This window comes from Eutrigla gurnardus (assembly GCF_963514095.1).
Source record: "Eutrigla gurnardus genome assembly, chromosome: 13".
Classification (NCBI taxonomy): Eukaryota; Metazoa; Chordata; class Actinopteri; order Perciformes; family Triglidae; genus Eutrigla; species Eutrigla gurnardus.
In genome coordinates, this window is record NC_139936.1 from 17,246,268 (window position 1) to 17,273,997 (window position 27,730).

The window sequence follows — 27,730 nt, forward strand, 5'->3', positions numbered from 1 at the left end:
GATTTAATTCTAATTCAGAGTCTGTGTTCGTTGAGTGTTTGAAAGGTTGTTGTCATATCTTGCTGCATGCAAGACAGATGTTCACAGACACATCTGTGGTCACCAAACCACGCACCAAAAGATGTCAGTTTGTGACCTCAAATTTCACAATGCCTCAAAAGGCAGTTTAAAAAAAAATCTTAAAATAAGTGGGTAAATGAGTGAGCTAGTGGAAACCAAAACATCTGCATCAGGCAGATGTATATGACAGTTTCATCCAACAAACTGGCTTGACAGTGAGGTAAACATGTTTATTTGCATTTTAGATAAATATTTGACATTAATACTATGCATTATAAGGTAATAGGCATGCTCTGTACCTATGAGCTGTACTTGTGTGGTTGGGGTCAGTTCAGTCACTTCCAGTTCACAGTGATAATGAGATATACAGCAGGCGTGATCACGTAAAGAACTGCACAGCTTTACTTATTAAAGGAAACTGGAAGCAAACGTGAAATAAGCTGCTGAACTGACCCCAGTAGCACCAGTAATGCCAACCCCAATCACATTAAATATTCAAATTGGAAAATCCTAATGGTTAACACATGATGGTAGAAAAAGTGGAAATGTAGCTACAATGTTATTGTGTTATTGGTTTGTACAATATGACATACGGTTGTAGATTTAGCGAAGGTCCAGCCTTCAGACAGACATAAAAGCATTTCTATACACAAGGCTACAACACACCGAGGCACAGCCTCACCTTCACAAAAATAGAAAACAACTTCCTGTTTTCTTTCTTGCAGAACGAAAAGCAACACAACCTGGAGCAGTACCACATATTTCCACTGACATCTCCCGTTCACATTTTGGTTCATTGAGGGATATATGAAGTCCTCATATTAAATAAAAGATACTGGCAGGATAAAGTTGATTTCTGTCTCTTTCATTGGCAGTGAAACAGTAACGTATATTGTATCGTCTGTCCTCCAGGATGCTTCCAGTGTCTCTCATGGTTTCTGAGCTCGTCCTGGATCTAAGCAGGGCTGGGGTCAGCGCGGTCTGACAGGCGGCTCCAGCCTGTTGGACAAGGCGGTCAGCACCTGGTCAAACTTGGCATATCGTAGATTCTGGCTCTCCTCGGCACCCCTGCTCCCCCACAGCAGCCTCATCTGGAAGTCAGTCAGGAAGAGCTCCCGAACCTCTGCCTGCTCCTGGAAACCTGCAACATCACCGCATCAGTTCAGATTTGCTTATAATACGTTTTTTTATGAAACTTTTTGTTTTTGTTTTGTTTTTGTTTTTTTCTATTTCAGCCCCATTTGTCAATTCTTCTTAAAAAAAACCACAGATGTACAAAATAAAATCTCATTATACCTGAATGGAAATGTTTACTAATTATTATTATTATTATTATTATTATTATTATTATTATTATTATTATTATTAATATTATTATTATTATTATTATTATTATTATTATTATTATTATTATCTACATTAAAAATAAATGAACACAAAAATAAAGAAAGAAATATAGAAATAAAAGCCTTAATTTACTTTACAATTTAGGTCAATGTGAAAATAAATAAATATGCACAGAAATAGAAGAAAAAATAAAATATATAAATTTAATTTACTTAATATTTTATTTATTTAATTAATTATATTAATGGCAGGTTAAGTCCTGCCTGATTAAGGAGTTTATTAAAGTCAAGTCTTTTTGTCAAATGACCACTGAGGGGCGCCACAGTAGTGGTTTGTTAAGTATTTATTGAATCGCTTTAATTAAACTAATTAAATAATTAGTTTAGTGTGGTCATTTAAATGCAGGTATAACGCAGCCAGCAGACCTTGTAGTTTGCTCTCAGCGTTGGAGCGGTAGATGCCCCCCAGCTGAGCAATGGTCCTCGCCGCACCCAGGTGGAACATCACCACGTCCACGCCAACCTCCACCGTCTCCCACGGCTCCACCCCATCACCCACCGCCATGCTCTTCTCTAGCAGAGACAGGAGGGGAAGCACATGGGGGAAGGTGGTGCTGGACAGTGGACAGCTTTCTGGAAGACAGACAGACACACGGTCAGGTTTGATTTTGTTTAAAGGTCCCATATTATGAAAATGTCACGCCGGTGAGGTAATGTCTCGTCTTGGGTTTTTGTCTTGTCATTTCCTGTCTTATTTTGAAAATAACTCCCTTCTCGTTTCAGGTCACTTGCCCTTCCTCATGTGTTCCCTGGTCTTATGTCATCCCTGGTCCCTGATTGTTGTCACCTGTTGCTCGTTATCCCTCTGTGTATTTAAGTCTGCGTCTCCCCTTGTCTTGTGCCAGTTCGTCCCTGTCTCTCGTCACGATCCACGTCACGGTCCTCTTCACGTCACGTCACGTCACGTCACGTCACGTCACGTCACGTCACGTCACGTCACGTCACGTCACGCCTTTGTCAGTTAAGTTTGTGTTTTTGCCGTCTTTGTTCATTTTGTTCATAGTTTATTCCCGGAGCCTGTTTTTCCTCCGGTTGGAGCGGTTTTTGTTTGTTCGTTTTTACGTTAAGAATAAAAGCCCTTTTAAAAACTGCTTGCCCTGCATCTGAGTCCTCCCTCCATGCCCAAGGTTTGACAGAAAAACACGTTTTCACCTGTCTCTACACCTATAAACTGGTCCTCCCTGAGCCTGTCCTCCTGCATGGTCTCTGCCAAGGGCGTAGAATTGGGTAGGGACGCTAGGGACACGTCCCTACCAATATTCAGCCGCTACTGTGTAGTCACTATCAATACAACCGCTGTCCGTAGTGTTTAGTCAATGATTATGGCACACAAAGGGTTATGTCGGTCTCTGCTAGAAGTCCCGCCTCTAACCTAAATACCGCTCCCTGATCGGTTGCCGGTTTCTCGCTAACTTACATGTGATTGGCTGTCCCCACTGCCACTCCTTCTGCTTGTTAAAACTACCTGCAACCTGCTAGTTGGACCGGACGGGAGGCAGTGCATGTTATCTGCAAGTTGTCAACATGTTTGGTATTTGTTCTTCCTGGGTCACGTCAGCTAGATGGATTTTAATATCAGTGGTGTCATTTACATTTGTGTTTGTGTCTGTTTGCATGCGTGTACGTGTGTGCGTGCGTGTGTGCTGTACAGGATTTGAAGGATGTCAAAGAAAAGAAAAGTGGATATAAGAGACTTCTTTAATAATAATAATGGATTGGATTTATATGGCGCTTTTCAAGATACTCAAAGCGCTCTGACAGGGTTCCGGGTTCCATTCATTCACACACAGTCATACCGGTGGTAGTAAACTACGATAGTAGCCACAGCTGCCCTGGGGCAGACTGACGGAAGCGTGGCTGCCATTCAGCGCCTACGGCCCCTCCGACCCCCACCTCAAACATACAGCAGTCATACACATTCACACGAGGCAAGCTGGGTGAAGTGTCTTGCCCAAGGACACAACGACCATGACACAGTGACAAGGGCGGGGATCGACCCGCCGACACTCCGAACATTGGCCAACCCGCTCTACCAACTGAGCCACAGTCGCCCCAACAGGAGTCAAAGTGTAAGTTACTTCAAGGGTGTATAGGTAGAGGCTCAACAATACAGATATTGAATAAAAGAGAACATTTAATGCCAAAGAGATACACGTTTTTTAAAGTTATTTTTAATTCTTATTTTCATGTATTTGTGTAGAAGAGAGCAATGGTTTAAAAACACAAATAAAGGAAATTTGTGGTGGAAATACAATAAAACCTCAGATTCCAGATGATCATGTGATTTTATAATTATAAAATATAATTAATTAATATTAAGTAATCTAACCTATAACATCTTCATGACGTGAAATTATGATTGCTAATGCAAAAAAACGTCAACTTTCAGGAGTGCTGCCTTGGAGCACTTTTGTGTCCTCACCAATCTCAAAATCAAACCTACTCCCTCTCTGCAGCCCATCGAATGGTACAAGGACTGTTCAGATTCAGCTCCCGTCGTTACGTAACAAAGGGAGTCATTTGCATAGGCAGAACTCCTCTCTCGTGTCCATCAGAGCGCCGTGCACAACGGTCCGGGTCTGGTCTCTTGTGTTTCATTTTAATGACAATGTGCCGGCTACGGTTCATGTTAGCTTGTATGTGTGTACTAACCACTTCACATCGGACTGATTCAGTAACGGGGGTCATGCAGTACAAAGCTGGCTTTGCCTCGACACTGACCCTCTCAACCATACGGGACCCAGCAACTTAACTTGAGCCACATGGCGAGCCATAGCGATGCATTCACCGTAAACATTGATGCATGCTGCCGCGTAGCATAAGCAGCATCGTCTCCGTGGCTCTCCAAGTAGGCGATGACAGACGGAGCTCATTAGCATTTAAAGGTGCAGGCACAGAAGCAGCCTGTTCTCATATCAAATACAGTGTTGTTGGACCTCTGACAGCTGTGTGAAATTGATGAAAATCAGTATTGTATGGGACCTTTAAGGGGGAGTGTGCTCTACAAACGGGCCTTACCTCTGCCGTCGTTCAGACTCTTCATGAACGGCCTCAGAGTTTTCTCGTAGAGAATGGCGCCCTCTGTGTGCCGCTGCCGTAACGCCGTCCAGGTCTTCTCCAGGCGGGACACCTGAGAGACAGAACACCATCACCATTAAAACCTCTAGATGGGCCCCAGAAGAACCAGGGCTTTAAACTGAGCACTGGGAAATATATTTGGACCATTTCATTTAGCTCACACTGTTCTTTGAACGTAATTAAACATAAATTACATCTATAGGGTTTTAGCTACAACATTGTATTTGGTGCAAGACATTTATTTGATGGACTCGATGTGATGATGATCTTCACTCACCTGTACAACATGAGATAAAAACAAATTTAACTTAATTTTAATGGAAAAGTTTCTGAATTGCAAATGAGGCATTATCTAATGATAAATTATATAAAAATAAGTAATGGTTTGCATCAATTTCCAAAACGTAAATGTGAAAATTGGATAAAACCAGGTTCAAGATTCTTGGTTCAAAAGTTTTTAGGTCAGGAATTTAGAATATCTCTGTCAACAGCCATAAAAAACCCAGATTTATAGCAATAAAATGTAAAAATTAGGTTAAAAATGATAATAAAAAAACCCTCTGAAAAAACCTTCAGAATATAGAAAGGAATTAAATTGAAATGTTCGGTGTATGTTAGTGCTGCTTTTTACAATTATTTTTAAACAAAATGGCCTTGAAAGATATGGATTGTAAAATTGAAAAAAGAAATTGGGGACTCAGGCATCAATATCACTTCTCAACTACAGTTGTTCATGTTCACCCAGAGATATCTGTTGCATCTGTCTCTCCTCATGTCTCCTGTCTGTTTCCACAATCTCCATCAATACAGGCAAGAACCATCCAAGAGTGACAACGCATGCGTACCTGTGGCAGCTCTAACGCTCTCATGACGGCGGCAAAGCCAAACATGTCGCCCGTGGTGCTCTTGAGCTCGGCTGCGATTTGGATGATCTTATGCAGCAGACCGGCCCTTTCCTCGGTCGTCCCGGTGCAGCCCAACACGTCCACGGCCAACATGGTCGCCATGGTCTGGAACCTGCAGGAGGGGCGAGAGGGTTTAAATGCCTGCTAAACATGTCTATAGGGCTGGTTTGCTTTTTTTAGGTTCTGATAATTACCCTGGTGGACTGTTGGACCACATCCAAGGTTGGAAGTGGTCCAGGATTTTTTAATCTTTACTCACCTCTCCAGCAGGTCCAGTCTCAACTGTTGGCCATGTGGCAACGTGAGCAGCTCCATCCCAGAACTAACTCCCATCATCCTTTGCACCTCCGGAGTCACCCCCAGAATTCTGGCAACCTGGGAAAGATGGACGCAAGGTTATTGGTCTGCTCCTGTGTTTGCGTCTTTATATTTGGTCATCATGGGTCATCGCTTACTTCCTAACTATTTCCTGTACAGATTTAAAAATGTGTAATATGTTGAACAATATGAGCGGGGATGGGATCTATAGGCAGCTCTATTTGAAAAAGTACCATGCAGTCGGCCTTGGTGATGTGTTGGGCCGCTATCCTGGGCTCGACCTCGGCCAGCAGCTCCTTCACCCTCCGCAGGATGCCCACCTCCAAAGGCTTATTCTCCCCGGGCATCAGCGGCGACTGGTACCTGCTGGGTCTGAACGAAGAGACTGTCTCCACCACCGGGGTCGAGAACACGTTCCCGTCCTCCGCCACCCTCGGTGAGTCGATGCCCGCGGACACTTCCTCCACCCGCAGCCTCTCCACGTAGCTCTGAGGCAGCAGCTCTGTGTAGCAGCTTCCACCTGCATCGGAGGACGGCGAGTTCTGGCTCAGATGAGGTCTGTGGAGGGTGCTGTTGGGAGAAGGGAGGGGCCGGCCGGTGTCCATGCGCCTGGAGAGAGACGGGGATGGAGCCACGCCGGCTGTTCGGCTCGGGCTTCTGGGCTGAGGGTCTGGAGCTGGAAGAAGAGAGGGAGAGGAGGCTGCTTATGGACTCATACTTGATCCCTTTCAGCCCTCCAAAGACACTCATCTGCTCATCTCTACTGAGCATCAAATACAAATCATAACTTTAATCATGATGTGTTTGAATGTAATCTTGTCAATCCAGTTGTTTGAAGGAGATCTTTTTCACATAGAATATTGAATTGATGTTTTGGAGGGAATGAAAAAAAGCACAGTGTGGAAGCAAACCTGTCATTGACCAGCAGAGTGATGAAGGTGGGAACTATAGTGTGAGGAGGAAGTCCACTTTAAGAGTTTGGTTCCTTTAAAGAGGACTAGACGTGAAAACAATACATCAATGGGGCTGAATAGGAGAGAATTAAATCTATTCTTTATAACACCTTACATTTTCATTTTACCTGTCCAATCTAATGTTTATTATAGCTTCCTATTATTTATTATTGCTGGGTTTTTTTATACTTGGCTAAAGATGCTCAAATAAAGGCACTTTGGAGGCGTAAAACAATATGATTTAATTAGTTTATGGGCATATTGCCTATGTCCCATATTGATCTGCCGAATGAGGAATGAGCCTTATCTCGATACGACATCTAAAGTTCAAGGTCCGAGCCACATGAGACTCCCTTTGATCGAGATTTTACCTTGTGTAACCGACCTGCAGCTACATAACACTCACACCGTGAACTTTAGCCCGGTTCAGTGCCAACACCCTCCGAGCTGCTCTCTCGGAGCTGAACGTGAGTCGGCCAGTCGGCCGTCTGCGGCGAAGAAGGCTGGACCGGTGAGAACTGTTGACTGGAACGCTCTCGGTAAGTGGATCAAAGAATCACGATTTCACAGCCTCCGATAGAAACGTTAATACAAAGATAAAGAATGTTGTTTAACTGATGCTGCACTGCAATTGGTTTCGTCTTCATGTTGGATGAGTGTTAGTCGTTATGTGAAGCTGAACGCTGAAGACTTCCAGATGGATGTTAATGTCTCATAGTCTAGTGACTTCCAGATGTTTATGTGCTTACGAGCTCAAGAGCAGCAGGGCTGCAGTTTACGAACGCTTTGAGCAACCTGGCTCGTTCACAACTACGGTGTTACTAGAGTTCAGTTCGTGGACTACAAGAAGAAAAGAAGTTTGTTTGTGACGGCGAGAAACGGTCTCACTGCATTTCACAAATTATAATCTCTGGTTTCATGCTGAGCACTATTTGTTTTGTGTCAGGACGACATCACACTACAAAACCTTTGTTAGTGAGAAAAGCCTCTTAGGCGGGAAAAACATCATGGTTGGACTTAAAATGCTGTTAGGTTTAGACAACAAAACCAACGTGAAGTTTAGACAACAAAAACCCAACACCGGTCTCACGGTTGGAAGTCCTGTGTGTAGTTGGACCTGTCCACCCCCCACAAAGCTCCTTGCATAATAAGATCTCAAATGGATGTGTTTAATTTGTGTTTCCACCATGAAAAATGACCTACTGTAAATCCTCTAATATAAGCATGTACTCCATTAAGGCTGAGTTATGCTTCCGTGTCGACACAACGCAAGGGGGCTTGCGGACCCCTTACGTCCTTGCGGACCGCCCTTACGTCCAACGCAAGGGCCTGACGTGTACCTCCCAAAAATCGTAGACGCGCGTCGAGGTGACGCAACGCCAACGCAGCGGCATTGGCTGTGATTGGTCCGCTAACTACATCCGCTGGAGACCGCTATCCGGTTTCCACTCATAAACACCGCCATTTAAACTTTTAAAAGGCTACTTTTATTGTTTGCACCTCGTTTTATTGTTTGCACCTTCTCGCTTTTGCACAAAGAAATAAAACACCAAGTTCTGAAAAATTGTGGATGTTTAAAGCCGGAAAGTAAACAAATACGCTTTAACGAGGCTACGACGATATACGTCAAGAGTCTCGGTCGGTCGGTCAGTCTTTACAAAAAACATAGCGCCCTTTACCGGTGTGGCATTGAATTGCAATTCGACACGTAAACCCAACGCAGAACCATCACGGTCTCCAAGCAACTGTGTGGTCGTTGCGTTGCCGTTGCGTTATCACTATGCGGAAGCATAATCGGGGCTTTAGTGGCCGGGTCTCTAACATTGGCCGGTCTCGCTGTTGGACGGAGGTAAATAAAGGCCGGTCTCTAATGGAGGCTGGGGCTATTATTAGAACCAATGTCTTTCTGGGCAGGCCTCAACATTATGCTTGTGATAGTAACATGCAAGTACCACAGGGGCGCAATGTTTGCTCACGAAGCCAAGCCATGGCTACGGCAGGGCTCTCAAGTTTTTTAACTTGGTTCAGCGTGAGATTTTGGCTGAAGGTACGTGTCTACAGGCAGCGTTATTTCCACGCTTCCCATTCATTGTCTATGAAAAGGTACGTGTCCACAGGCAGCGTTATTTCCACACTTCCCATTCATTGTCTACGGTATGTAAGAAGCCGTGCAATGCCTTTGTGTCCTGGCGAGTTTCGAGAGACAGGGCGCCGCCTCCCACAAGCTCTCGAAAATCTTTTAAACTGACCGTTGTCGATCTAAAATAAAGACCGAATCAGCAACTGCATAGCTTATTTCTCGCATTAAATGTTTTCAGAAACACTATTTTCGTAAAATAAGAGAACGTTTTTTTTAATTATCCCAATAATTTGTCTGCGTGAGAAATACTAGATGTGGCGTGTGAGCGTTTGAACAGGTTGAAATGCGCGTGTCTCACGCCCAATGCGTAAGACTTGAGAGCCCTGCTACGGTAGCCTGGTCATGTCAATCACCACGCTCTTGACTCGCACGTGAGACTTCAGTCACCGGTAGGCTTAGGCATAGGGCTAACGGTAATTTACGGTAATATGGCAGCTGCGGAGCCAGGGAGGAGACTTTTTCAATAAATAAACCTAGTATTTTATAGGTTCAAATAGACACAAAATCTTGTTTTTATTCATTCTACTGGTAGTCAGTTTTGCTCAAATAGAAATAGAGGCCTGTCTCTAATTCTGGCCTCCTTCTAAAAAAAAAGGCCTGGGCGATGCCCTTGAGTAAAATAAAGGCCCGAGCCTATATTAGAGGATTTACGGTAATTAACCTTCCGTTGACATTGCTTCAGTGCTGAGAGACAGAAAATAATTGCAATTTGTACACGAAACAAATATTTCAACAACAACAGGAGACATGAAACCAAGATTATCTTGGAAACAGAATTTGTATCAGCTAACAAAAAATGACCTTGTTTTTTCTTGGCTTTTTCTGTCTTTATGAATAGAACATGGACTTTGCTATGTGATCCATTGCTCTCAACTCTCAGGTCTCCAAAAATGTTATTTATGACACACATAAAAAGTTAAAAGATGAAATGGGTGTGTTAAATGTAGATGTAACATTATGGTGTGAGAGAGATGGTGCCCTGAGCTCATCACCCTAATTGGTAGAAACCAAAATGCCAATTTGTCAGGGGTGCTTCAGTACCAGGATATGAGGTAGTGAAATTACTTACTTATATACACATAAAGACTTGTACTCCGCCCAAACCATTTGACAAATAATATATTAATTAATGCTAAATATTGACAGAGTCAAAGTTAAATATAGCACACATAGTACACCTTCCCACTTTTCTCCCTGCTAACACGGAAGTAGTAGCATTCGTAAAAGTCGCGCCAGCGGGCCGCTCGTGCCCATACGGACATACAATTTAAAGACGGACAACAGACCCTGGTAAGACAAACTTTAAACACTCAAGACTCAATACAAATACACAAAGCACTTGAAATGAAAGCAAAGTGTGATTGTGATTATTTGTAACACGTGAAATGGGCGGATGAGTATGTTAAACGGAAAAGAGATGCATTATTGATGATCGCGATTGTTGAGGCCCCCTGCAGTGTTGATAGGCTCGTTCAAGATGAGCCAGGCCTGTGCATAATAGGAAGAGGGCCTTGAAGATTCAACAGGTTCCTGCTTATCAGGTTAACATGTCACACTGCTCTAATGACCAGCACAACCAGTTATTTATATCAGTTCAGTGAAAAGTACAAGTCTAAAGTGAACAAAGTAAAAGCCACTTCTAACACAATTTACAGGACCAGCTTGGTCCATTATCAAAAGGTGTCTAACATTAATAAAGATATTGTTGTACAGATGGGTCTCTACGCATGGAAAATCACTCTGGATGTCATGTCAATATAATGACATTAGTATTTACAGAACAGTCGCAGGGCTGATCCCAATCACATTTTTTATGATATTCTGGTCAGTGAAAATAAAATGTAAGCAGTGAAATGTTACCCACAGGTTCATATAATTATGTTAATTATATATAATTAAAGTAATAATTATTTTCTAAAACATGAATGACTAATAGTGAGAAGATGCAGAAGATACCTGCGTGAGTGGATGAGGAGCTGTTTGTGCTTCTAATCTAATCATATTCAATGTTAGATAGTTCAGGACCTCTGCCACACAAGATCATGCAATTTTCTTTTTAAATTAGTTCAGCTTCCAGATTTATGTTCAGTCATTTAAGTCAATGTGTAACTCTGTGACGTTTTATTGACTGACTGTTTTAAAGTTCTCATGTTTCTTGCCAGAATCTCATTCAAAAATGTGCCGACCGGCCTTGGTGGCGTTTATGGTGCTGCTCTGCTCTTCACCCGTCGTAAATGGAGGGAAAGTCTTGGTGTTTCCTCTGGACGGGAGCCACTGGGTCAACATGAAAGTCCTTGTCGAGGAGCTTCACGCCCGAGGCCATGAAATCACAGTGGTGCGGCCATCGGACAGCTGGTACATCAAGCCTGAGTCCCCCCACTACAAGTCCATCACCGTAAATTCCTCAGCCGGTTTTGACGAGGAAAGCTTTGGGTTATTCGCGACCATGATGATAAACATGCGTCGGCAGGGAGTTTCAATTTGGAGTCGTATATCTCAGGAGCTCGAACTGGTGGAGCAGTTCTACCAGATGAATAAGCAGCTGATTCAGATGGTCGGAGAGATGTTTGAGAACCCAAAACTGATGCAGAGCCTGCAGGACGCCAAATACGACTTGGTCCTAACGGACCCCGCAGTCGGTACAGGGGTGCTTATGGCTCACCGTTTGGGTCTTCCAATGGTCTTTAATGTGAGGTGGACCATTCAGGGGGAGGGGCATAATGCAATCGCACCTTCCCCGTTGTCATACGTCCCGATACCGGGGACAGAGCTGACCGATAAGATGGCGTTCTCCCAGCGAGTGAAAAACTTACTTTACTATTTCTTCACCTGTTTTCAAACCTGGTACGTCACCAATTCAAACTACAAGCCGTTTGTCCACCGTTACTTCGGGAGCGATGTGCATTACATGGAGCTGTTTCAGGCTGCAGACATCTGGCTCATGAGGAACGACTTCACCTTTGAGTTCCCGCGACCCACGATGCCAAATGTCGTCTACATGTCGGGATTCCAGTGCAAACCCTCCAAGCCCCTCTCTAGAGAGCTGGAGGACTTCGTCCAGGGCTCTGGGGAACACGGCGTCATCGTGATGACGCTGGGAACTCTGGTGTCGAAACTTCCCGAGGACATCACCGAGGACATCGCTGCTGCGTTCGCCCAACTTCCTCAGAAGGTCATCTGGAGGCACAAAGGCAAACGCCCGTCCACCCTCGGCAACAACACCTTAGTCCTGGACTGGTTGCCTCAAAACGACCTCCTGGGCCACCCGAAGACCAGAGTGTTTGTGGCCCACGGAGGCACCAACGGAGTCCAGGAGGCCATCTACCACGGCGTCCCCCTGGTCGGCCTGCCCCTCATGTTCGACCAACCCGACAACTTCTTCAGGATGGAAGCGAGAGGCGTGGCCAAAGTCCTGGACATTGCAACGGTGAACAAAGACAACTTCCTGGGGGCGCTGAAGGAGGTACTCTACGATGCCACCTACAGGGAAAAGATGAAGGTGCTGTCCAACCTGCACAGAGACCAGCCCATGAAACCGCTGGACCGGGCCATGTTCTGGATCGAGTTTGTCATGAGGCACAAGGGAGCGGCACATCTAAGGACCGAGTCCTACAAGATGCCCATGATCCAGTACTACTCCATCGACGTGGTGGCATGTCTGCTGGCAGTTGTTCTGCTAGTATTTCTTGTTTTTGTTACTGCAGTTAAGTTTGTGTGGCGGAGAGTGTTTTCTCAAAGCAAAGTCAAAAAGGAGTGATGCTGCGAGATAGATGTGCATCCTGATTTCTTGTAAAGAAAACAATAACATTTGTAAACTGTATTTAGAGTCCTGAGCAGGAGGAAGCAGTCACACTCATGTTTGCTCCTGTCTCTTCCTTTATTTGTGTCTCAAAAAAACTGTAAATATTTTACAATGCAGTTTGGTGGAAATTCATCAGTTTTTGGTCCATGCCCATGTGTTTTTAAGTTTGTGATTAGAACTTTTCTTCCTATTTTCTCTAAATCTTCTGCATTTAAAAACAGACTACACAAGCATATGTGATTAATGGAAGGCACAAGGACGAGAACATTTAGTGTAAATGATCAATAATGGTATTGTCTGTGTTAAATGTAGGATAACTTAAGAAAAAGGTGACATATTCAATTACTGTTGTGATCCTTGAAGTAGGTTTTAGAATGAACTACCAAAGCCAAGCAGCTTATTGGTATCTCCTTACAAAACTTGCATTCGTTTGGCTTATTGTAATCAGATAGCACTTGTAGGACTTTGAAGTTTCCTTTTATTTTTCGCATTCACTTTTTTTTTTACATCATAGTATTTTTTTGTAAGATTTTTGGCATTATTGGCCTTTATGTGAGCCTTAACCATGAGATGCCATATATTTAGTTGTTTTAAAATAAAAGTCTGAAATATTCTTTATATATTTTTACAGCAAATAACACAAACCACAGTGCTTGGTGGAGGCGTCTAAAAAAATCCTAAGCAGTATTTAATTGAATGAGTCTGAAGAGTTCCGGCAAATACAGACACAATAATGTATTAAAATTAAATCTATAGCACCAACATTAAAAACATTCTTCTGCAATCTTATTTTGGATGTAAATAAGTTAATCAAACCGGTACCTTGTCAATAAATATATCAGTGTAGTATCAGTGTTATGGACTTTGTTAAGTAAATTTCCTGTTATATTTTGAAGCTGCCTCTTATGTCCTGTGCTTGTTTGACTTCCTGTCTCCTTTTTTGGTGAATCACCAGCACCTCCCTACCAGCTGTTCCCTTTTTTTCCACCAATCAGATCTCTGCCCTCACGTCTGTCCACCTGTGTCTTGTTGGCTCATTTGTTTCTGGTGTATTTAGTCCACGTTTTCCCTTTGTTAGTGTCACATTGTCTCATTTACTCTCTGGGGTCTATGTTACCTCCTGGTCTCTATGTTTGACATACTGGTTTCTTTTTTAGTTTCATCACTTTGGTGTTTTTCCCTTTGTATTACTCAGCTGCTCCCTCGGTTTTGTTTCTAGTCGATTTTGCCCTTTTTTTTTATAGCAGCTTTAGTTATTAAAACCGCCTTTTCATTTTACCTGTGAAATTGTGACAATCAGCTATTATTATAGTTGCATAAATCCCAATTATCAAGGACAACTATGGCAACAAGCTATATAACTATAATAAACTACTATGAACTATATCCAACATTTAGCAGTGTGTGATTTCACATATAAAGCCTCAGAACAAAAAGGATTTAACTCACTGAGGTTGTAGAGAGTAGAGAGAGAGGATTCTGCAGCAGTCAGTGGAGGCCGGTTGTCTTGCTCCCTCTGGTGGAGAGAGGAAGGACTGCATGCAGACACACACACAGATGGTTATCAATATACAGGAAACTGTATCTCATTTTGAATTTGTTTACTGTCACAGACTAATTAAATTATATGGAGAGGGAGTTCTGAGTTCACAGAAGAGTTGCACTTGGAAAAAATACAACTTATCAGCCACAAAAAAGGACGGTAACGGAGAGGAGTAACATGGAGAAAGTAACTGAGACATGACAATTGATTAATCGTTGTGTGTCAAAGTGATTAGCGATTGTTTAAGTGAGAAACTAACTTGTTACAGCTCCTCTAAATGGAGGATTTTCTACATTTTATAACCAGAAATTGAGATTGGACAAAATACGTAATAGAAACGTGTCACTTTGTTGTCTGCGAATGTGACATTTTTAACGATTTTCTGATATTTATAGACAAAACAATTGAATTTAAAAAAAGCTAGGAATGACAAATACAACATATTGTTTCCTGTTGCCTTTCTAATAAAGGCAAGGTGTCCAATTTCTAAAATTAAATAAGATAGATAATATCAAGATGAGTCACTAGAAATTTCCTTTTGCAGGTTTAGTTAATAGTTTGAGTTCATCTGAATGAAAAAAAAAAAGTTAATAAATATTCAACCGTACCTTCTGGGACAGACCCTGTCCTCTCCGTTCACGCAGTCACAGGACGGCGAGCTGATAGCGGTGCAGAATGCCGTCTCCAGGAAGCTGAGGGGCAGCGTCCTGTTCACCGGCTGGTGGATCTGAGCTCCGCTGCACCGGGTCAGCGCCGCCCTGCTCCCCACGTAGAAATGCACCAGAGCCGGTAAAGAGTCGAAGGCCTCATCCTCCAGACAGTACTGGACCCGGGTGTACGTCTCGCCGAGCAGGACCACCGTCCTCTTGACGACGAAGTGAAGTGTTTTCTGCTCCCAACGGCCGGTGAGGACAAAGTCGCCCTGACTGGACTGAGAGTCTCTGATGAGGAAGTCACCGTGGTTCACCAGCAGACTCTCGGACACCTGACGGGACATTTCATTCATTAATATTGATGGAGAGAGAGAAATCACACTAATTTGTGTCTGTAGATTTGCAATCGTGCATGTGTGTGTGTGTGTGTGTGTGTGAGGCCGACCTCCCAGGGGATTTGTCCGTGGTACCAGGCGTGGCTCTTCAGGTTGCTGCCGCTCATCTTAAGCTCCTCCTCCAGTTGCTTCCTCAGTTTGTCCGACGGCGGCTCCAACCAGAACTTGTCTTTAGAGAACTTAAAGGGAAACACAAGGGTCACAATCAGATGTAAAAAAAACCCAACAAAACAAACAGTGAAGAAAACAATACCATCAGTTGAGACTATTCATGCAGCACCTTCTGGGTTCAAATCCTGACAGAGGTCTACTGTCTGCCGAATTTCTGAAGAGAGTCTGGAAAAGCAAAGAAGTCCGTCTTTCTTTAAAAAAAAAGCTTCTTAATTTTGTATTATTTCCCTAAACACACACACACACATGTTGGTTGCACGTTGTTTGTTGTGTGTGCAAAAACAGAATTGAGGCTCTGTGGTGGTGTGTTCTTTTGTGCTTGTTAACCAAATCAAAACTTTTTGTAAAATCTTCTTAAATTGTTCATCCTCTGAGGGAACATTGTGGGTACATGTCTCTGTTGTTTTTGTGTGAATTTGTGAGGATGAGGATGGGGGGGACAGCTCTGGCATTCCCACACTGGCATCCACACTGGCGACACCAGGGGCCCGAGACACAGACCCATGTTGGAGTCTTGGCCTTGTCACTGTGGCAACGTCATTGTGCAATGGGGTCATCACTCAGTGCCCGCTTTGTCTAACAAGTCTTTATGCAAACACACACAAAACAAGAGAAGATACTGTATATCAAGAGTTTGCACCAACGACGGGCAGTGAATGCTTTTGTTTTGAGGGACCCCCCCCCCCAACACGTACACACACACACACACACACACACACACACACACACACACTGGTTATTACACTGTTTTATAGGTGACATGTTGGTTTAGTTATCTTGACACCTCCCACCCCTCACTTTTTGACAGAATGGTTTGTCCCACTGGACTGTGAATCAAGGGCTGGGAACCGGGCCAGGACACTTCAAAACAACTCAAAGGAGTGTATGTGTATGTGTGTGTGTGTGTGTGTGTGTGTGTGTGTGTGTGTGTGTGTGTGTGTGTGTGTGTGTGTGTGTGTGTGTGTGTCTTGGAGGGGGGAAAGACCTGGAACCATATAATGAATAGCCTTAAATTAATTAGCATTATCATTCATTGCCAGCTTGTCGCTTTCAGACAAGCGTGTTTGTCAAGTATCCAATTATAAGTCAATGAACTGGAAATCCTCTTGCGCTCTGTGTCCACCTTTTCCAGACAGAGCTGCCGCCCGAATTGAGGCCACCACGGTTGCCGGCAGCAACCGCAGCGGCTTCAAAGTATTTCGCCAGAGAGGAACCGCCGAGTCTTTTCTGTCACTCGTCCTGATTGAATCAGAGCCTGAGTGTGTAGAGTATCACAGTGGCAAAGTTTTAATTTAACCTTCACTTACAATGGTGCCAGCGCTGGGAACAGAAAGTGTCCCATCTAACAAGATGGAGAGAGAACGGTGGCATCGCAGCAAAATTAAGCCACAAATACATGAGATAAGAGATGAAAACAGGTTTAAAGTCATGTAAAGAGAAAGTTACCTTCACATATTCTCCACTGCTGTCTGTCAGGTCCTGCTGACTGAAAAACAAAAGAGAGATTACATCAGCAAGATTACAAGCAAATCACTTTTGAAATGCTTGTTTTCTGACCGAGGCTGGGCTATGCTAACAAATATGAGATGTTCAGTGCCTATTGACATAAAAGTCTTTACCAATTAAGTACAATTAATTGAAATTAAAAGTGTATTAACCAAACTGTGTATCCCATTCAGGTTTAATTTGTGTCAGATTACAAAATTGTTTCCAAAACTGTATTAGGAAGTTTTGGGCCTCTTAAAATAAATATGTTATAGGCAACAGTCATGAGCAGTGTTTGCCAATGCTACTGGGTTAGCACAAAGACTAACCCAGTAATATAAGCACAAAAGCTAATCCAGTAGCACAAAGACAAACCAAGTTATGTTAGCCCAAAGGCTAGCCCTGTGATATTAGCACAGAGGCTAACCCAGTGATGTTAGCATGACTAACCCAATAAAGTTAGCACAAAGGATAATCCAGTAGCACAAAGGCTAACCCAGTAATTTTGGTACAAAGGCTAACCCAGTAACTTCAGCACAAAGGCTAATCCAGTAGCACAATGGCTAACACAGAACGTTAGCACAAAAGCTAACCCAGTAGCCCAAAGACCGGTAACCTCAGCACAAAGGCTCACACAAGAACGTTAGCACAAAGGCTAGTAAAGAAGAACCCAGTAACATTAGCACAAAGGCTAGTAAAGACTAACCCAGTAACATTAGCACAAAGGTTAAATCAGTAGCACAATGTACAACTACATGAACCAAAGAATGATAGCCAAATCCAACTCAAATCGTTAAAGGTATTTTGCTGATGTTGATTGTGGCGTTTAACAGTCTCTTATTTATTCTTCTATTTCTTAAAAAGTTAAGAGAGCTTGTGGAATGTAGCGAGCTCGCCAATCTCTCAGCTGGGAGCGTGTGCGAGTGCCGCCGGCCGCCACTTCAGCTCTCCTATTAACAGTGCGCATTCAAACAGAAAAAAAGCCTAAAAGGTCCTAAAATGTCTAATTAACTATCCCTAAGTGGTGTAAAAGCAGTATTACTGTGGTTGCAGTTCAGTAGTGTTAGTGCTACAGTGAAGGCAGAACATGTTTTGTATCCATCCTGTTGCACAACTTTCTGACTGCAGCAGTGTGTTAATGCGACACCACCCAGCAACGGCTTGCTACACAACAACTTGAGTACAACTTCTGTAGGGAGGACGAGGAATATCTCTGCTGCCGTGTGAAATCTGTTTTTTGACTTGTGAGTGACGTAAACGGAAGCGCCTTTTCGTCTCCAGGCCCCCACCCCACAAGTCCATCCAGCGATCACGCCAGCTGGCTTCTCGCCGCGTCCAGAGGCTATGGGAGTCAACGACTTTCAACGGACGTTAGAAAAACAGGAAAAACAAACTACGATTTCTTTCAAACGGTGAAAAGTGAAACTTTTTTGGGGTCACTCTGCTCTTCCTCAACATGCTGCATAGTTATTTCCATGGGCGATGTCAGGGGAGGTGACCTTTTGTTCCCAAACAAAAACTCTGAGAGCACACACACACACACACACACACACACAGATGTGAACATCTTACAAGTAAGAAATAATGCATGAGAAACTCCCTGACAGTCAAAAGTCATGTTCACAGACCTCATGAAGACTCCCGGATTACTGCTTGCATCAGTATGGAATTCAACGGGTGACATCAGATGAACTATTTGTTAAAATGACTTCCCGATGAGGTGTTTAGGACGTGCAAGCATTTTTTTTTTTTTTGTGATTATGAAATAATCATTCCATCAGCACAAAGAAAACAAGTTTGATTTATCATGAAATAACTTCCTCGTGACCATGAGAGAATATCTTCCATCATCTGGCCATCATTACAAGTGCTCTGATCGCCTATACCGTCCCTACAATTTGTTGTCATACGATTGAAGAGAGTTTTACATCAGTTCTATGGCTGGAATTCCTTAATAAATAAATTCCCTATTTAGTCTAAACCCTTGTGGTTCATAGAGAGAAAGTGATCAAATTGCTGCTTTTTGGGGGGGAAAAAGTTAAATCCTCAAATAAAATCTTCAATGTCAATATTATATATGATTGGATTGAAAAGTGAGGTTTTTTTTAATTATTAAATCTACTTTGTTTAAAGAATAAAACTTGTCAGTGGTGTCCCCTTTTGTTTTCAGCAAACAGGAGAACAAACATGTTTTGGCTGCAGTGAAAGTCTTGTTTTTGAATGGCTAAATGCAAACAAATATGTATTTGAGCAGAAATTATTATCTTATTATTATTATCTATCTTTTTTTCAATAAATGTTGACTTTTGGACGTTTCAACATGTTTGGATCACACAAGTCGGAAACAAAGTTACGCAGCCAACACTGGAATCTAATTCTACAAAACCAATCATTTTCGTAGTCTCATCTAAATAGAATGAATAGACATGCAAAAAAAATGATGATTAAGTGAGTGGGTTTTCCCTATCTGCTCATTCCAATTTTAACATTTCTTTCATGGGCACCAGACGAGTATCAATACTACAATACCCATGAGCCTTGGGTACTGTAGCTTTACTTCTTAACACTTCCTCATTGTAGCTGGGAACACAAATGTGGCACCACAGTAACTGTATTCCACCCAAACATTCCCTGAATGTTTTCATCAGTTCTCTTTACGCTGTAATCTTCTGCTTCTGTTGCTAGTGCACATAACGGCTCCGTGACTCGATGTTTATCGACACTAAACCTGAACTGGTTTCGCACTTAACATGTACACAAAATACAATCATCCTTCTCTTCACCGGGCTCTGCCCCCATTGCATTCTGGGTCAGGCTCTGAGGACCAAACGTAAACAGAATGATGCCAGACTGCATAGGTGTTTCTAGTTCATAGACCTCTGCCGTCAAGTTGCTAATTATGTATTTAAAGTCGCCAGACTCAACATATCAATAAGAGTGATTGACATCCCGACCATGAACAGGTGCACAGAGGACAGTCGATCAAGCATGAGCTTAATCAGTCAAAATAATTGAACACACCTGTGTGGAGGAAATTTGTGTCATGAAAGTGGGGAAAAAAGTGATTTTCAGCTTCAGCGTGAGAATAAATGCCTCATAACACAACCATTTAAATGCATGTGGTTCAATTAATTTGGAATTAAGAATTCAACCTGCCTGAAAATTCAAAAGATAAATGCCTTGTGGGTATAGAGACACATGCGTTAAGGTCTATCATTGATTAATTTTCCAATCACAGTACAGGCCTTTTTCTCTCTTTAGTGCAGACTTCAAATTGGTTATCTGGTGATGGGAATCTGCTTTCCACTGTGACTGGCTAGTTAGCTAGCTAGTTAGCTTTCTAATTCCATGCTACAGTTGCAGAGCTTCACATGAACTGCTGGACTCGGTCTACATTACTTTAACAGTTGAATTTTATTGTTCATCATGGCCCTTTAAATTAGCCTATGCTAATTGCTATTGGTAATCGCTAGCATGCTGGCATTTGTTTTCATTATGGTTGGGTGAGTGCTGTTAAGGCCTGTTATAGTGACAAGATACAGTTTGAACTCTTAGAAACATTTGTGGATTTGAGTTTGCATGCAAGGCTGGGATACGTGTAGCATCTATAATTAGCATGACCAATTATAGCATAAGCGTTTCACAGGCTAATTCAAAGGGACCTTTCTCCACAGTCGGCAGGGACAGGAGACGTTGTTTTTTAGCTTAAAGTGGTTTGGGGGTTTAGTTACCCTTCAAAATAACGTTGTTGTGGTCATGAAGTAGCTGCTCTAAGAGCCCAGTGAGGGGGGAACTTCCTCCGCCTGGGGACGCGCTCCCCAAACCAGCATAACATTTTACAGCACTTCCTGCTCCTTCAGTCAGCCAACTCTTACACCACTGCATGAGATACGCTCATAACATTCTCACACACACACACACACAACCACATACACACTCGCTGTGGTTCAAAGCCCCTGAAATAACCCAAAACAAATGTGACACCACCAACAGCAACAGGCTGTTGAGATTTACTACAGAGGCACGAACACAACGTGGCTTTCTAACGAAAGGTCAAGGTCGACCTGAACAACCAATTCTGCTCTGATTGATTCAGTGAGTGGAAAACAGAAGTCGTTATAGTGCAATCTGGTCAGGAAACCGCCAGCTCAGCTGCTCTGAAACCAGCCAGCCTGCCATCAAACTGTGAGCTGGCAAACGCTGTCCTGCCACCTCTCTGGTTCTGTTTGGTTGCTTAGTTTGGTCAAAGGTTGTCAGCACAGACCCTTTTACAGCCGACATCATCATTAATGTTCATGCTCATGTTGTGTTCATGCTCATGTTGTCAACGTTAGTGTGCCTAAACATCTGCTTCTTACGTGTTCGATTGTCAGAAATCAATGTTCAAAAAGATTTAGAGAATTCAACCCGGATCATATCGTTCAACAGGTGTTTCAGTTGAACAAATGACCGTGTTAACTGATGACTTAATATGTTCCTCTGATATATTTTTTTCAGGCCTCCAAAATAAAAGCAAAACCTGACACAGTCCTATACAATCAGATTCAAGTTGTCGCCTTATTTTATTTTGTTTTACTTGTCTGTTCTTATTTATTTGATCTCTGTCAATCTTATTATTTTTTATTTTATTTTGTCTTTTGGTATACTTACTTACTTTTGATACAGTTCGCAAAATGCAACCCTGCATCTGTTTCATGGTGAATTAATGTTTAACATCTAATCCTAAACTCAATCACAAATATTTGAGAAAAAAAAATACTTATTTGACAAGTGGTCAGTCAGAAATTATGATGGAATAAGCAGCAGAAATTTGAAAACTGGTCATATGTTGAAGAAGACTTTAACGTGGAACTGAAACCTCATTTCCAGAGTATCTTCAATATGCTGTCATCATATTATTGGTTAATAACTGATGTATGCAGGCCTCATATTTTGTTTTCCAGAAAGAAAAAGAAAATGGATTTTGATTTAAATTATAGTGAAACTATACACGGGGATGTGATCTAAACAGGTTGAGAAAAAATATTTTAGCTCCAGATGATATAAGATCATATCTGGTGTCACACATCAGACAGCTTCCTGTAACAGTCAAAGATCAAAGGCAGGTGTGAATCAGGTCAGACAGACGGGATGAAATAAAAAAACAGGCTGCTGCATCTCTGCCAAAAATAAAAGCCTTATCACTAGTCTGACTGAGGGCAGAGCAGGCTCAAATTCCTCCTCTTGTGTAACATGCAGTCCGGTCCAGTTTCAGCCAGACCTCGGACCAGCCCGGTAGGGTACCCCACCGACTTCAAAGCAGACTAGTCGTCGTAAATGTTTTACTAGTCAGGAGCTTTTCATGTTTTATAAGGCATCGAACTAACCCAAAACATCTGCCCTGAACGCATCAAACAACAAACTACATGCAAGGAGGGGAAAGATGATTCAGATATGAAGCAAGTCGTTGAGTCCTGGACCGTCTACTGACTTCATATTCACGAGGATTAGTTCGGTTGTTCGGATTCGGTCTCTCACCTCATCTTTGGTTCTCCGCAGCGGACCGAGCGACATTTCACGGCCCCAACTTCGCACATCTTTTCCCGCTCCGTCACACGCGCACCGCTGCTCAGTGTGAGAACCAGCTGACTGCTGGAGCGCAGCGGGCAGGCAGGGAGTCATTGCGCATGTGCGCTCGCACAACTGCGATTAAACGCTAACAGAGACTCTCCAAACCATTAACACTTGTTTTTACGAAGTGTACCAAACTATGTGCACGTGCTCTGCTTTACACACACTAATGTCACACTTCTAGAAAACAAACCTGCAAACATGGTTCTGTTTGTAAAATAGTTTTTTTAAGAGTTTTGGAAGAATTGTTTTGTTTTGGGTATTTTGCTGCTAGGAGTTTAATTGGCTTTTATGCCTCGTTAAAAAAAAAACATCTATTGCAATATAATACAATTTAACAAAAATAAACGTATTTAAAACGTTTTCTTAGATCTGAAGTGCAGTAATCTCCCTTATTCTGACTCAAGATACTCACATTCTTCTAACAGGTTGACACAATTTCTCAATCTTGTTTAAACCTTGAATTGAACTTTATAAGGCAATCAACTGTTATTGGGAGCATCCTCTTCTGCTGCCTAATAATGAATGAATCCACTTTCTCACCTGGTGACATGCTTCACTTCCTGCCAGCTGCTCACGATCTTGTTGGTTTCCTGTGTGACACCTCGCTGCCTCTCAGTGTGGTCGCCCACTTGGCTGCGAGCTGCTTCGGCTATCGGGTCCATCGGTACGTAAACATCCTGCGACGAAGCCACTTTTTTGGGGCCATTGGTTTCCATGTATGAAGGCTCTCTTACGGCTGTAGCGTTTTCTAAAGCATCCCTGCTCCTTGTCTGGCTCTTAATGGGGTCTACTGAAGGATCAATGAAGCAGCTTTTATGTGCTGAGGTCAAAGGTGAAGCCCGTCTGGGTGTCGGGGTTGCGGGCAGCGGCCGGGCCGATGCAGAAATAGACAGAGGCGGGTCCAGACTGGTCAAACTGAGGCTGGACAGGGCGCTGAGCAAAGGAGAGTCTCGGACATGCTCCCCCGCCCTCATCTGGCTCTGCCCCTCCTCCTCCTCCTCCTCTCTCTTCTTCTTCTTCTCCTTTGGTGCCCTGCAGCTCTTCTTCTTCTGCCTCTGGCTGCGTGGCACAGTGCCCACATGCGTGTACATCTCGCTGGAGCAGGCATAGCTGGGACTGCGGGGGCAGGCCTCCATGTCGTCCACCGATATCACCCCCACCGCTGATTTGGCGCCGCTGAGGATCCCATCATGCTCTGAAACTGCTTTGATGTTGGGCTTCTCTGGCGGCCGGCGGACAGACAGATTGGTGAGGTTTCCAAACCATTTGAAACCTGGAAAGTAGAAGTACATCAACTTATGTTCACAGAGACATTAGTTTGTCAATATCATTACAGGGACTTTATGGAAGACATAAAACAGATATCTACTTTTAAACAAATCACAAATACGAATCAAACTAATAATTTCATTTTTATAGACACACAGGGTTGGCTCAAATCACACCAGCACAGTACGCACGCATTCACAAGCAAAGATAATCGTTTGGGTTAAAATAATAACAGAGGACAATAACATAGCAACATAACAGCAACATAACATAACAACATAACGTAACAACATAACGTAACAACATAACGTAACAATGTAACGTAACAACGTAACGTAACAACAAAACAACGCAACGTAACAACGTAGCGTAACAACGTAGCGTAACAACGTAGCGTAACAACGTAGCGTAACAACGTAGCGTAACAACGTAGCGTAACGTAAAGCGTAACGTAAAGCGTAACGTAACAGCGTAACGTAACAGCGTAACGTAACAGCGTAACGTCGTTACAACTTAACAGCGTAACCTTTAAAGACACCAATAAAATAATCCAACCTACTGAAAGTAAACGCATGAATACGTTTTTCCACGTCTTGTTTTGACTGAAATCCCTTAATTCTTGCTATGTTTTTAATATTGTAAGATTCTGAGTATGATTCCATCACTAAAACAATATTTCGGAATTGGTGTGTAGTGTCATTGAATCAAGTTGAGCACTGACCTCCAACTTTGCATCTCTGGGACCAAAAACAATTACTTCTGTCTTTTCTGCATTGAGCTGGAGGAAATTTTGAGTGATCCACTCGTTGATTTGTTGGAAACACTTACTTAGTTAACATAAGGGACTGTAGTCATTGGGTGAATGTAGAGTTGTGTGTCATCAGCATAGGGATGGTAAGAGATGTTGAAATACTCCATAATCTGAGCTAGTGCTTCCTGCATGTAGATATTGAACCAAAGTGGCCTGAAAATGTATCCCTGAGGAACTTCACATGTGATTTTTACTTTTACTCAAAGTTATAATTACCAAATGAATCAAAGTAGTTCCAATCATTATGATAAGTATGAATAATTTCAGTCCCAGGAACCACGTTCAGGGTTTATCACAGAAAGAGAAAAAAGAGAAGTATCAGAAAAATATAAGCAGTTGTGAGAGCAAGCGGGGAAAAAAATCATCTGCACTGTAAGAAAGCAGGAAGGAAGAGCACAGAAATGGTTTATAGAGATAACAAACTGGATCTCACATGTCTTTACAACTTTAACACCAAGCTCTAAACACCAGTCTGCCTTTGATGCATCGGTGTTCACCTCATTATCCGGGCTGTTTAAAGAAGAATCTGATAAGATATCCATCATTACATCCACCTGCTCGGAGTCATGGTCTTAGTCAGGTGATACGTTAGAGATGTGAGATGTAATCGTCCATTTTAGAGAGAAAATAATTACCTTTCAGTCACCAGCAGCTGCAAACATTTAATTTTCAGTTTGCCCTGTGAAATTCTGAGAGAAATGTTTTCTCCTCCCTGGAGCCGTGTGAGGAATGTTGTTGTACCCTCATGTGCTGAAATCTTATTGTTTCTCTTCTCAACTGCAGCCCCTCGAGCTCTCAGCAGAGTTTGATTATGTTTCTGCCCCGGGGACCTATTAGACTCCCAAAACACTGACAGATATTTATTTCCTCAGCTAAATATAGACCAATGGTTTTGAGAACGAGAGAGGGGGGAGATGACGGAGGTGCAGATGCAAAGAAGCTGCATGTTTGTTTTTTGTTTTTTAACAGTTACATCAGACTTTACTTCCTTTATTTTAATGTTTGCTGTTCACTTGAATATGATTAAAGATATGTATGAAATCAGGCGTCAACATTGATGTTAAATTGGATTCTTTCACTTTTGATGGACCAAGGCCAACAGTTTCCCTCTGCTCAGGGAATCAGGATTTTCCAAAACATTTATCTTTTTTTTTTAATTGATACACTTATCCAAAAATAGCACTATACAGTGTCAAGGTCTCCATTTCTCCAGCCTGCTCGCCTAAAGATTTCATTTCCACACAAATAAACTACGTTGGGAATTACATTCGAGGGAAATATATTCTGCTGTGGAAATTAAAGTTAGCCCAGTGAAGTCTGTATGGTTTGAATTTAGAGTGTAGTTTAGTTGTATGGGAACGTTATCAGACAGGGTTGAACCATCACAGAAATGTTTGTTACTTTTTAAGGAAAGTGAAGACATCGACGTTGCTCCAAAGTCAAGTGTTTTTCCACACAGATGCACTGTGTTTTTTTGACAGCCCGTAAAGCGCACAGCCATTCGTTTACTGTCATAACGTTTCCAGCTGGACTGAATGACAGGCCTTCAGATGCATCATGGGAGGAATTCAGCTTTAAATAGTGGACAACTACAACAAGTCAAACAGCAGAAGAAGAGAAGCACAGTGAGGCGTTGTCCTTTCAGGAGACGTTCGCTGTCTTTTCTTAAACTCGGTCTGTCCATTCAAACTGCACAAAGACACGACTATGATTCATTTACAATGGACCTAAAACTGTTTGTGAGTGGAACAAAGAGCCAACACACAAACACACAAACACACACTCACAGTGCAACAAGTGTCAATAGTTCACTTTCTTTTACGGGATTACACAAATTCACTTATATCAGCCTGTTTTTTTCCTCGACTCATCCTATAACAGTCTCTGTCTCTATTAGGATTCATTTTCCAGAGTTAGGAAAGTAACTAAGTACATTCACTGGAGTATTTAACTAGTTACTACTAACGGGTACTTGTACTTTAGGCTATATTATTTACAGGAATTCCATTTTCTGCTTGTTTGAAGTTCTTCTCTGCTAAATCTCAGAAGGAAATATTGTTCCACATTACATATATCTGACAGCAACACAAAGTTCCCTTTTAGATTTAAACTGTGCATTTAAGGGGAGACACAATGTTTTTAATGCTCTAGCCAGTTCTGTTTCTCTGATGCATGGAAGGATACACAGAGATATTCAAAGTTCCCTCTCTAGAGATCTTTGACTCTTATACATCGACAAAATGAAACAAGAAGTTTAAACCTGTATTTTTTTCTTTCTCTGATATTCACATTTATGTTCTGACAGTAATGCAAGAGAATACTAATTTGCCTATTTAAGCATAACATTTAAAAAAAACTGTAATGACTCCCTTGAAAATATAAAACATAAATCATTACAAATGATGTTCTCTTTGAGCCTCCGACGTGAAACCACATTCCAACAAATCAATCAAATTAGGATCCTTTTTCATGGTTAACATGAATTAGATGCATCCATGTGACTATGCAAGGGACAAAGTATTAAATATTGATCAGTCAAATCATTTTTTCAAAAACATTTTTGATGCTGTTTGAATAATCATAAATTGAAACTCATCATGTTTTTAATGACTACGGCGGTCAAATCAATGTGAAAGGAGAAAAAAGAATATTCATCTCTTAAATGTGGCAAAGTAACATCAAATGGAAATACTCAATACTAGACTAATATGCTTCAGTATTAATAATCCAATCTGTTATAACAAATCAGTCAGAGGGGACTTTTTAATGCAGAACGAGTACTTTTACTTACATTAAGTACAATTAGCTGCGACATACTGAAGTAGGATTTTGAATGAAGGAACTTGTAAAGAATATTTTTACATAAAGTATTCGTACTTTTACATAAGTAAAAACTCTGAGTATAAGGAAACCTGTTCTTCATACTCAGGTGCTACAGGGAATACATATTCATATTAAATGAGATCATTTTGGAAAACAAACCCAAATATTTGATATCAGCATTGCAAAGTAAAAATATAACTTACTGAGTTTTCGTGTGTTCATGGTTCAGACGTTGACTTCCTCATATGTTTCATGTAAAAACCGATTGTGCGACTTATTGCTACAGTGTGATAATGAGCCGTGTG

At 42.1% G+C, this 27,730-nt stretch overlaps 2 protein-coding genes across 2 annotated transcripts; one reads left to right on the top strand and one right to left on the bottom strand.

Annotated features, from left to right (window-relative positions):
• Positions 1–275: 275 nt before the first annotated feature.
• On the bottom strand, positions 276–27,730 carry sh2d3cb (SH2 domain containing 3Cb). Its single transcript, XM_084024990.1, has 12 exons — positions 27,629–27,730; positions 23,063–23,795; positions 16,871–16,910; positions 15,304–15,432; positions 14,814–15,190; positions 14,112–14,197; positions 6,001–6,443; positions 5,709–5,824; positions 5,390–5,561; positions 4,485–4,596; positions 1,833–2,039; positions 276–1,201 (listed from the first exon to the last, which is right to left on the bottom strand). Exons 1-12 carry the CDS (start codon positions 27,645–27,647, stop codon positions 1,032–1,034), a joined length of 2,604 nt encoding a protein of 867 aa, XP_083881116.1. The 5' UTR covers positions 27,648–27,730; the 3' UTR covers positions 276–1,031.
• On the top strand, positions 6,468–14,010 carry LOC311023272 (UDP-glucuronosyltransferase 2A2-like). The gene is made up of 2 exons (XM_084024991.1): positions 6,468–7,259; positions 11,023–14,010. The coding sequence occupies exons 1-2, from the start codon at positions 7,010–7,012 to the stop codon at positions 12,615–12,617; spliced, it is 1,845 nt and encodes a 614-aa protein (XP_083881117.1). The 5' UTR covers positions 6,468–7,009; the 3' UTR covers positions 12,618–14,010.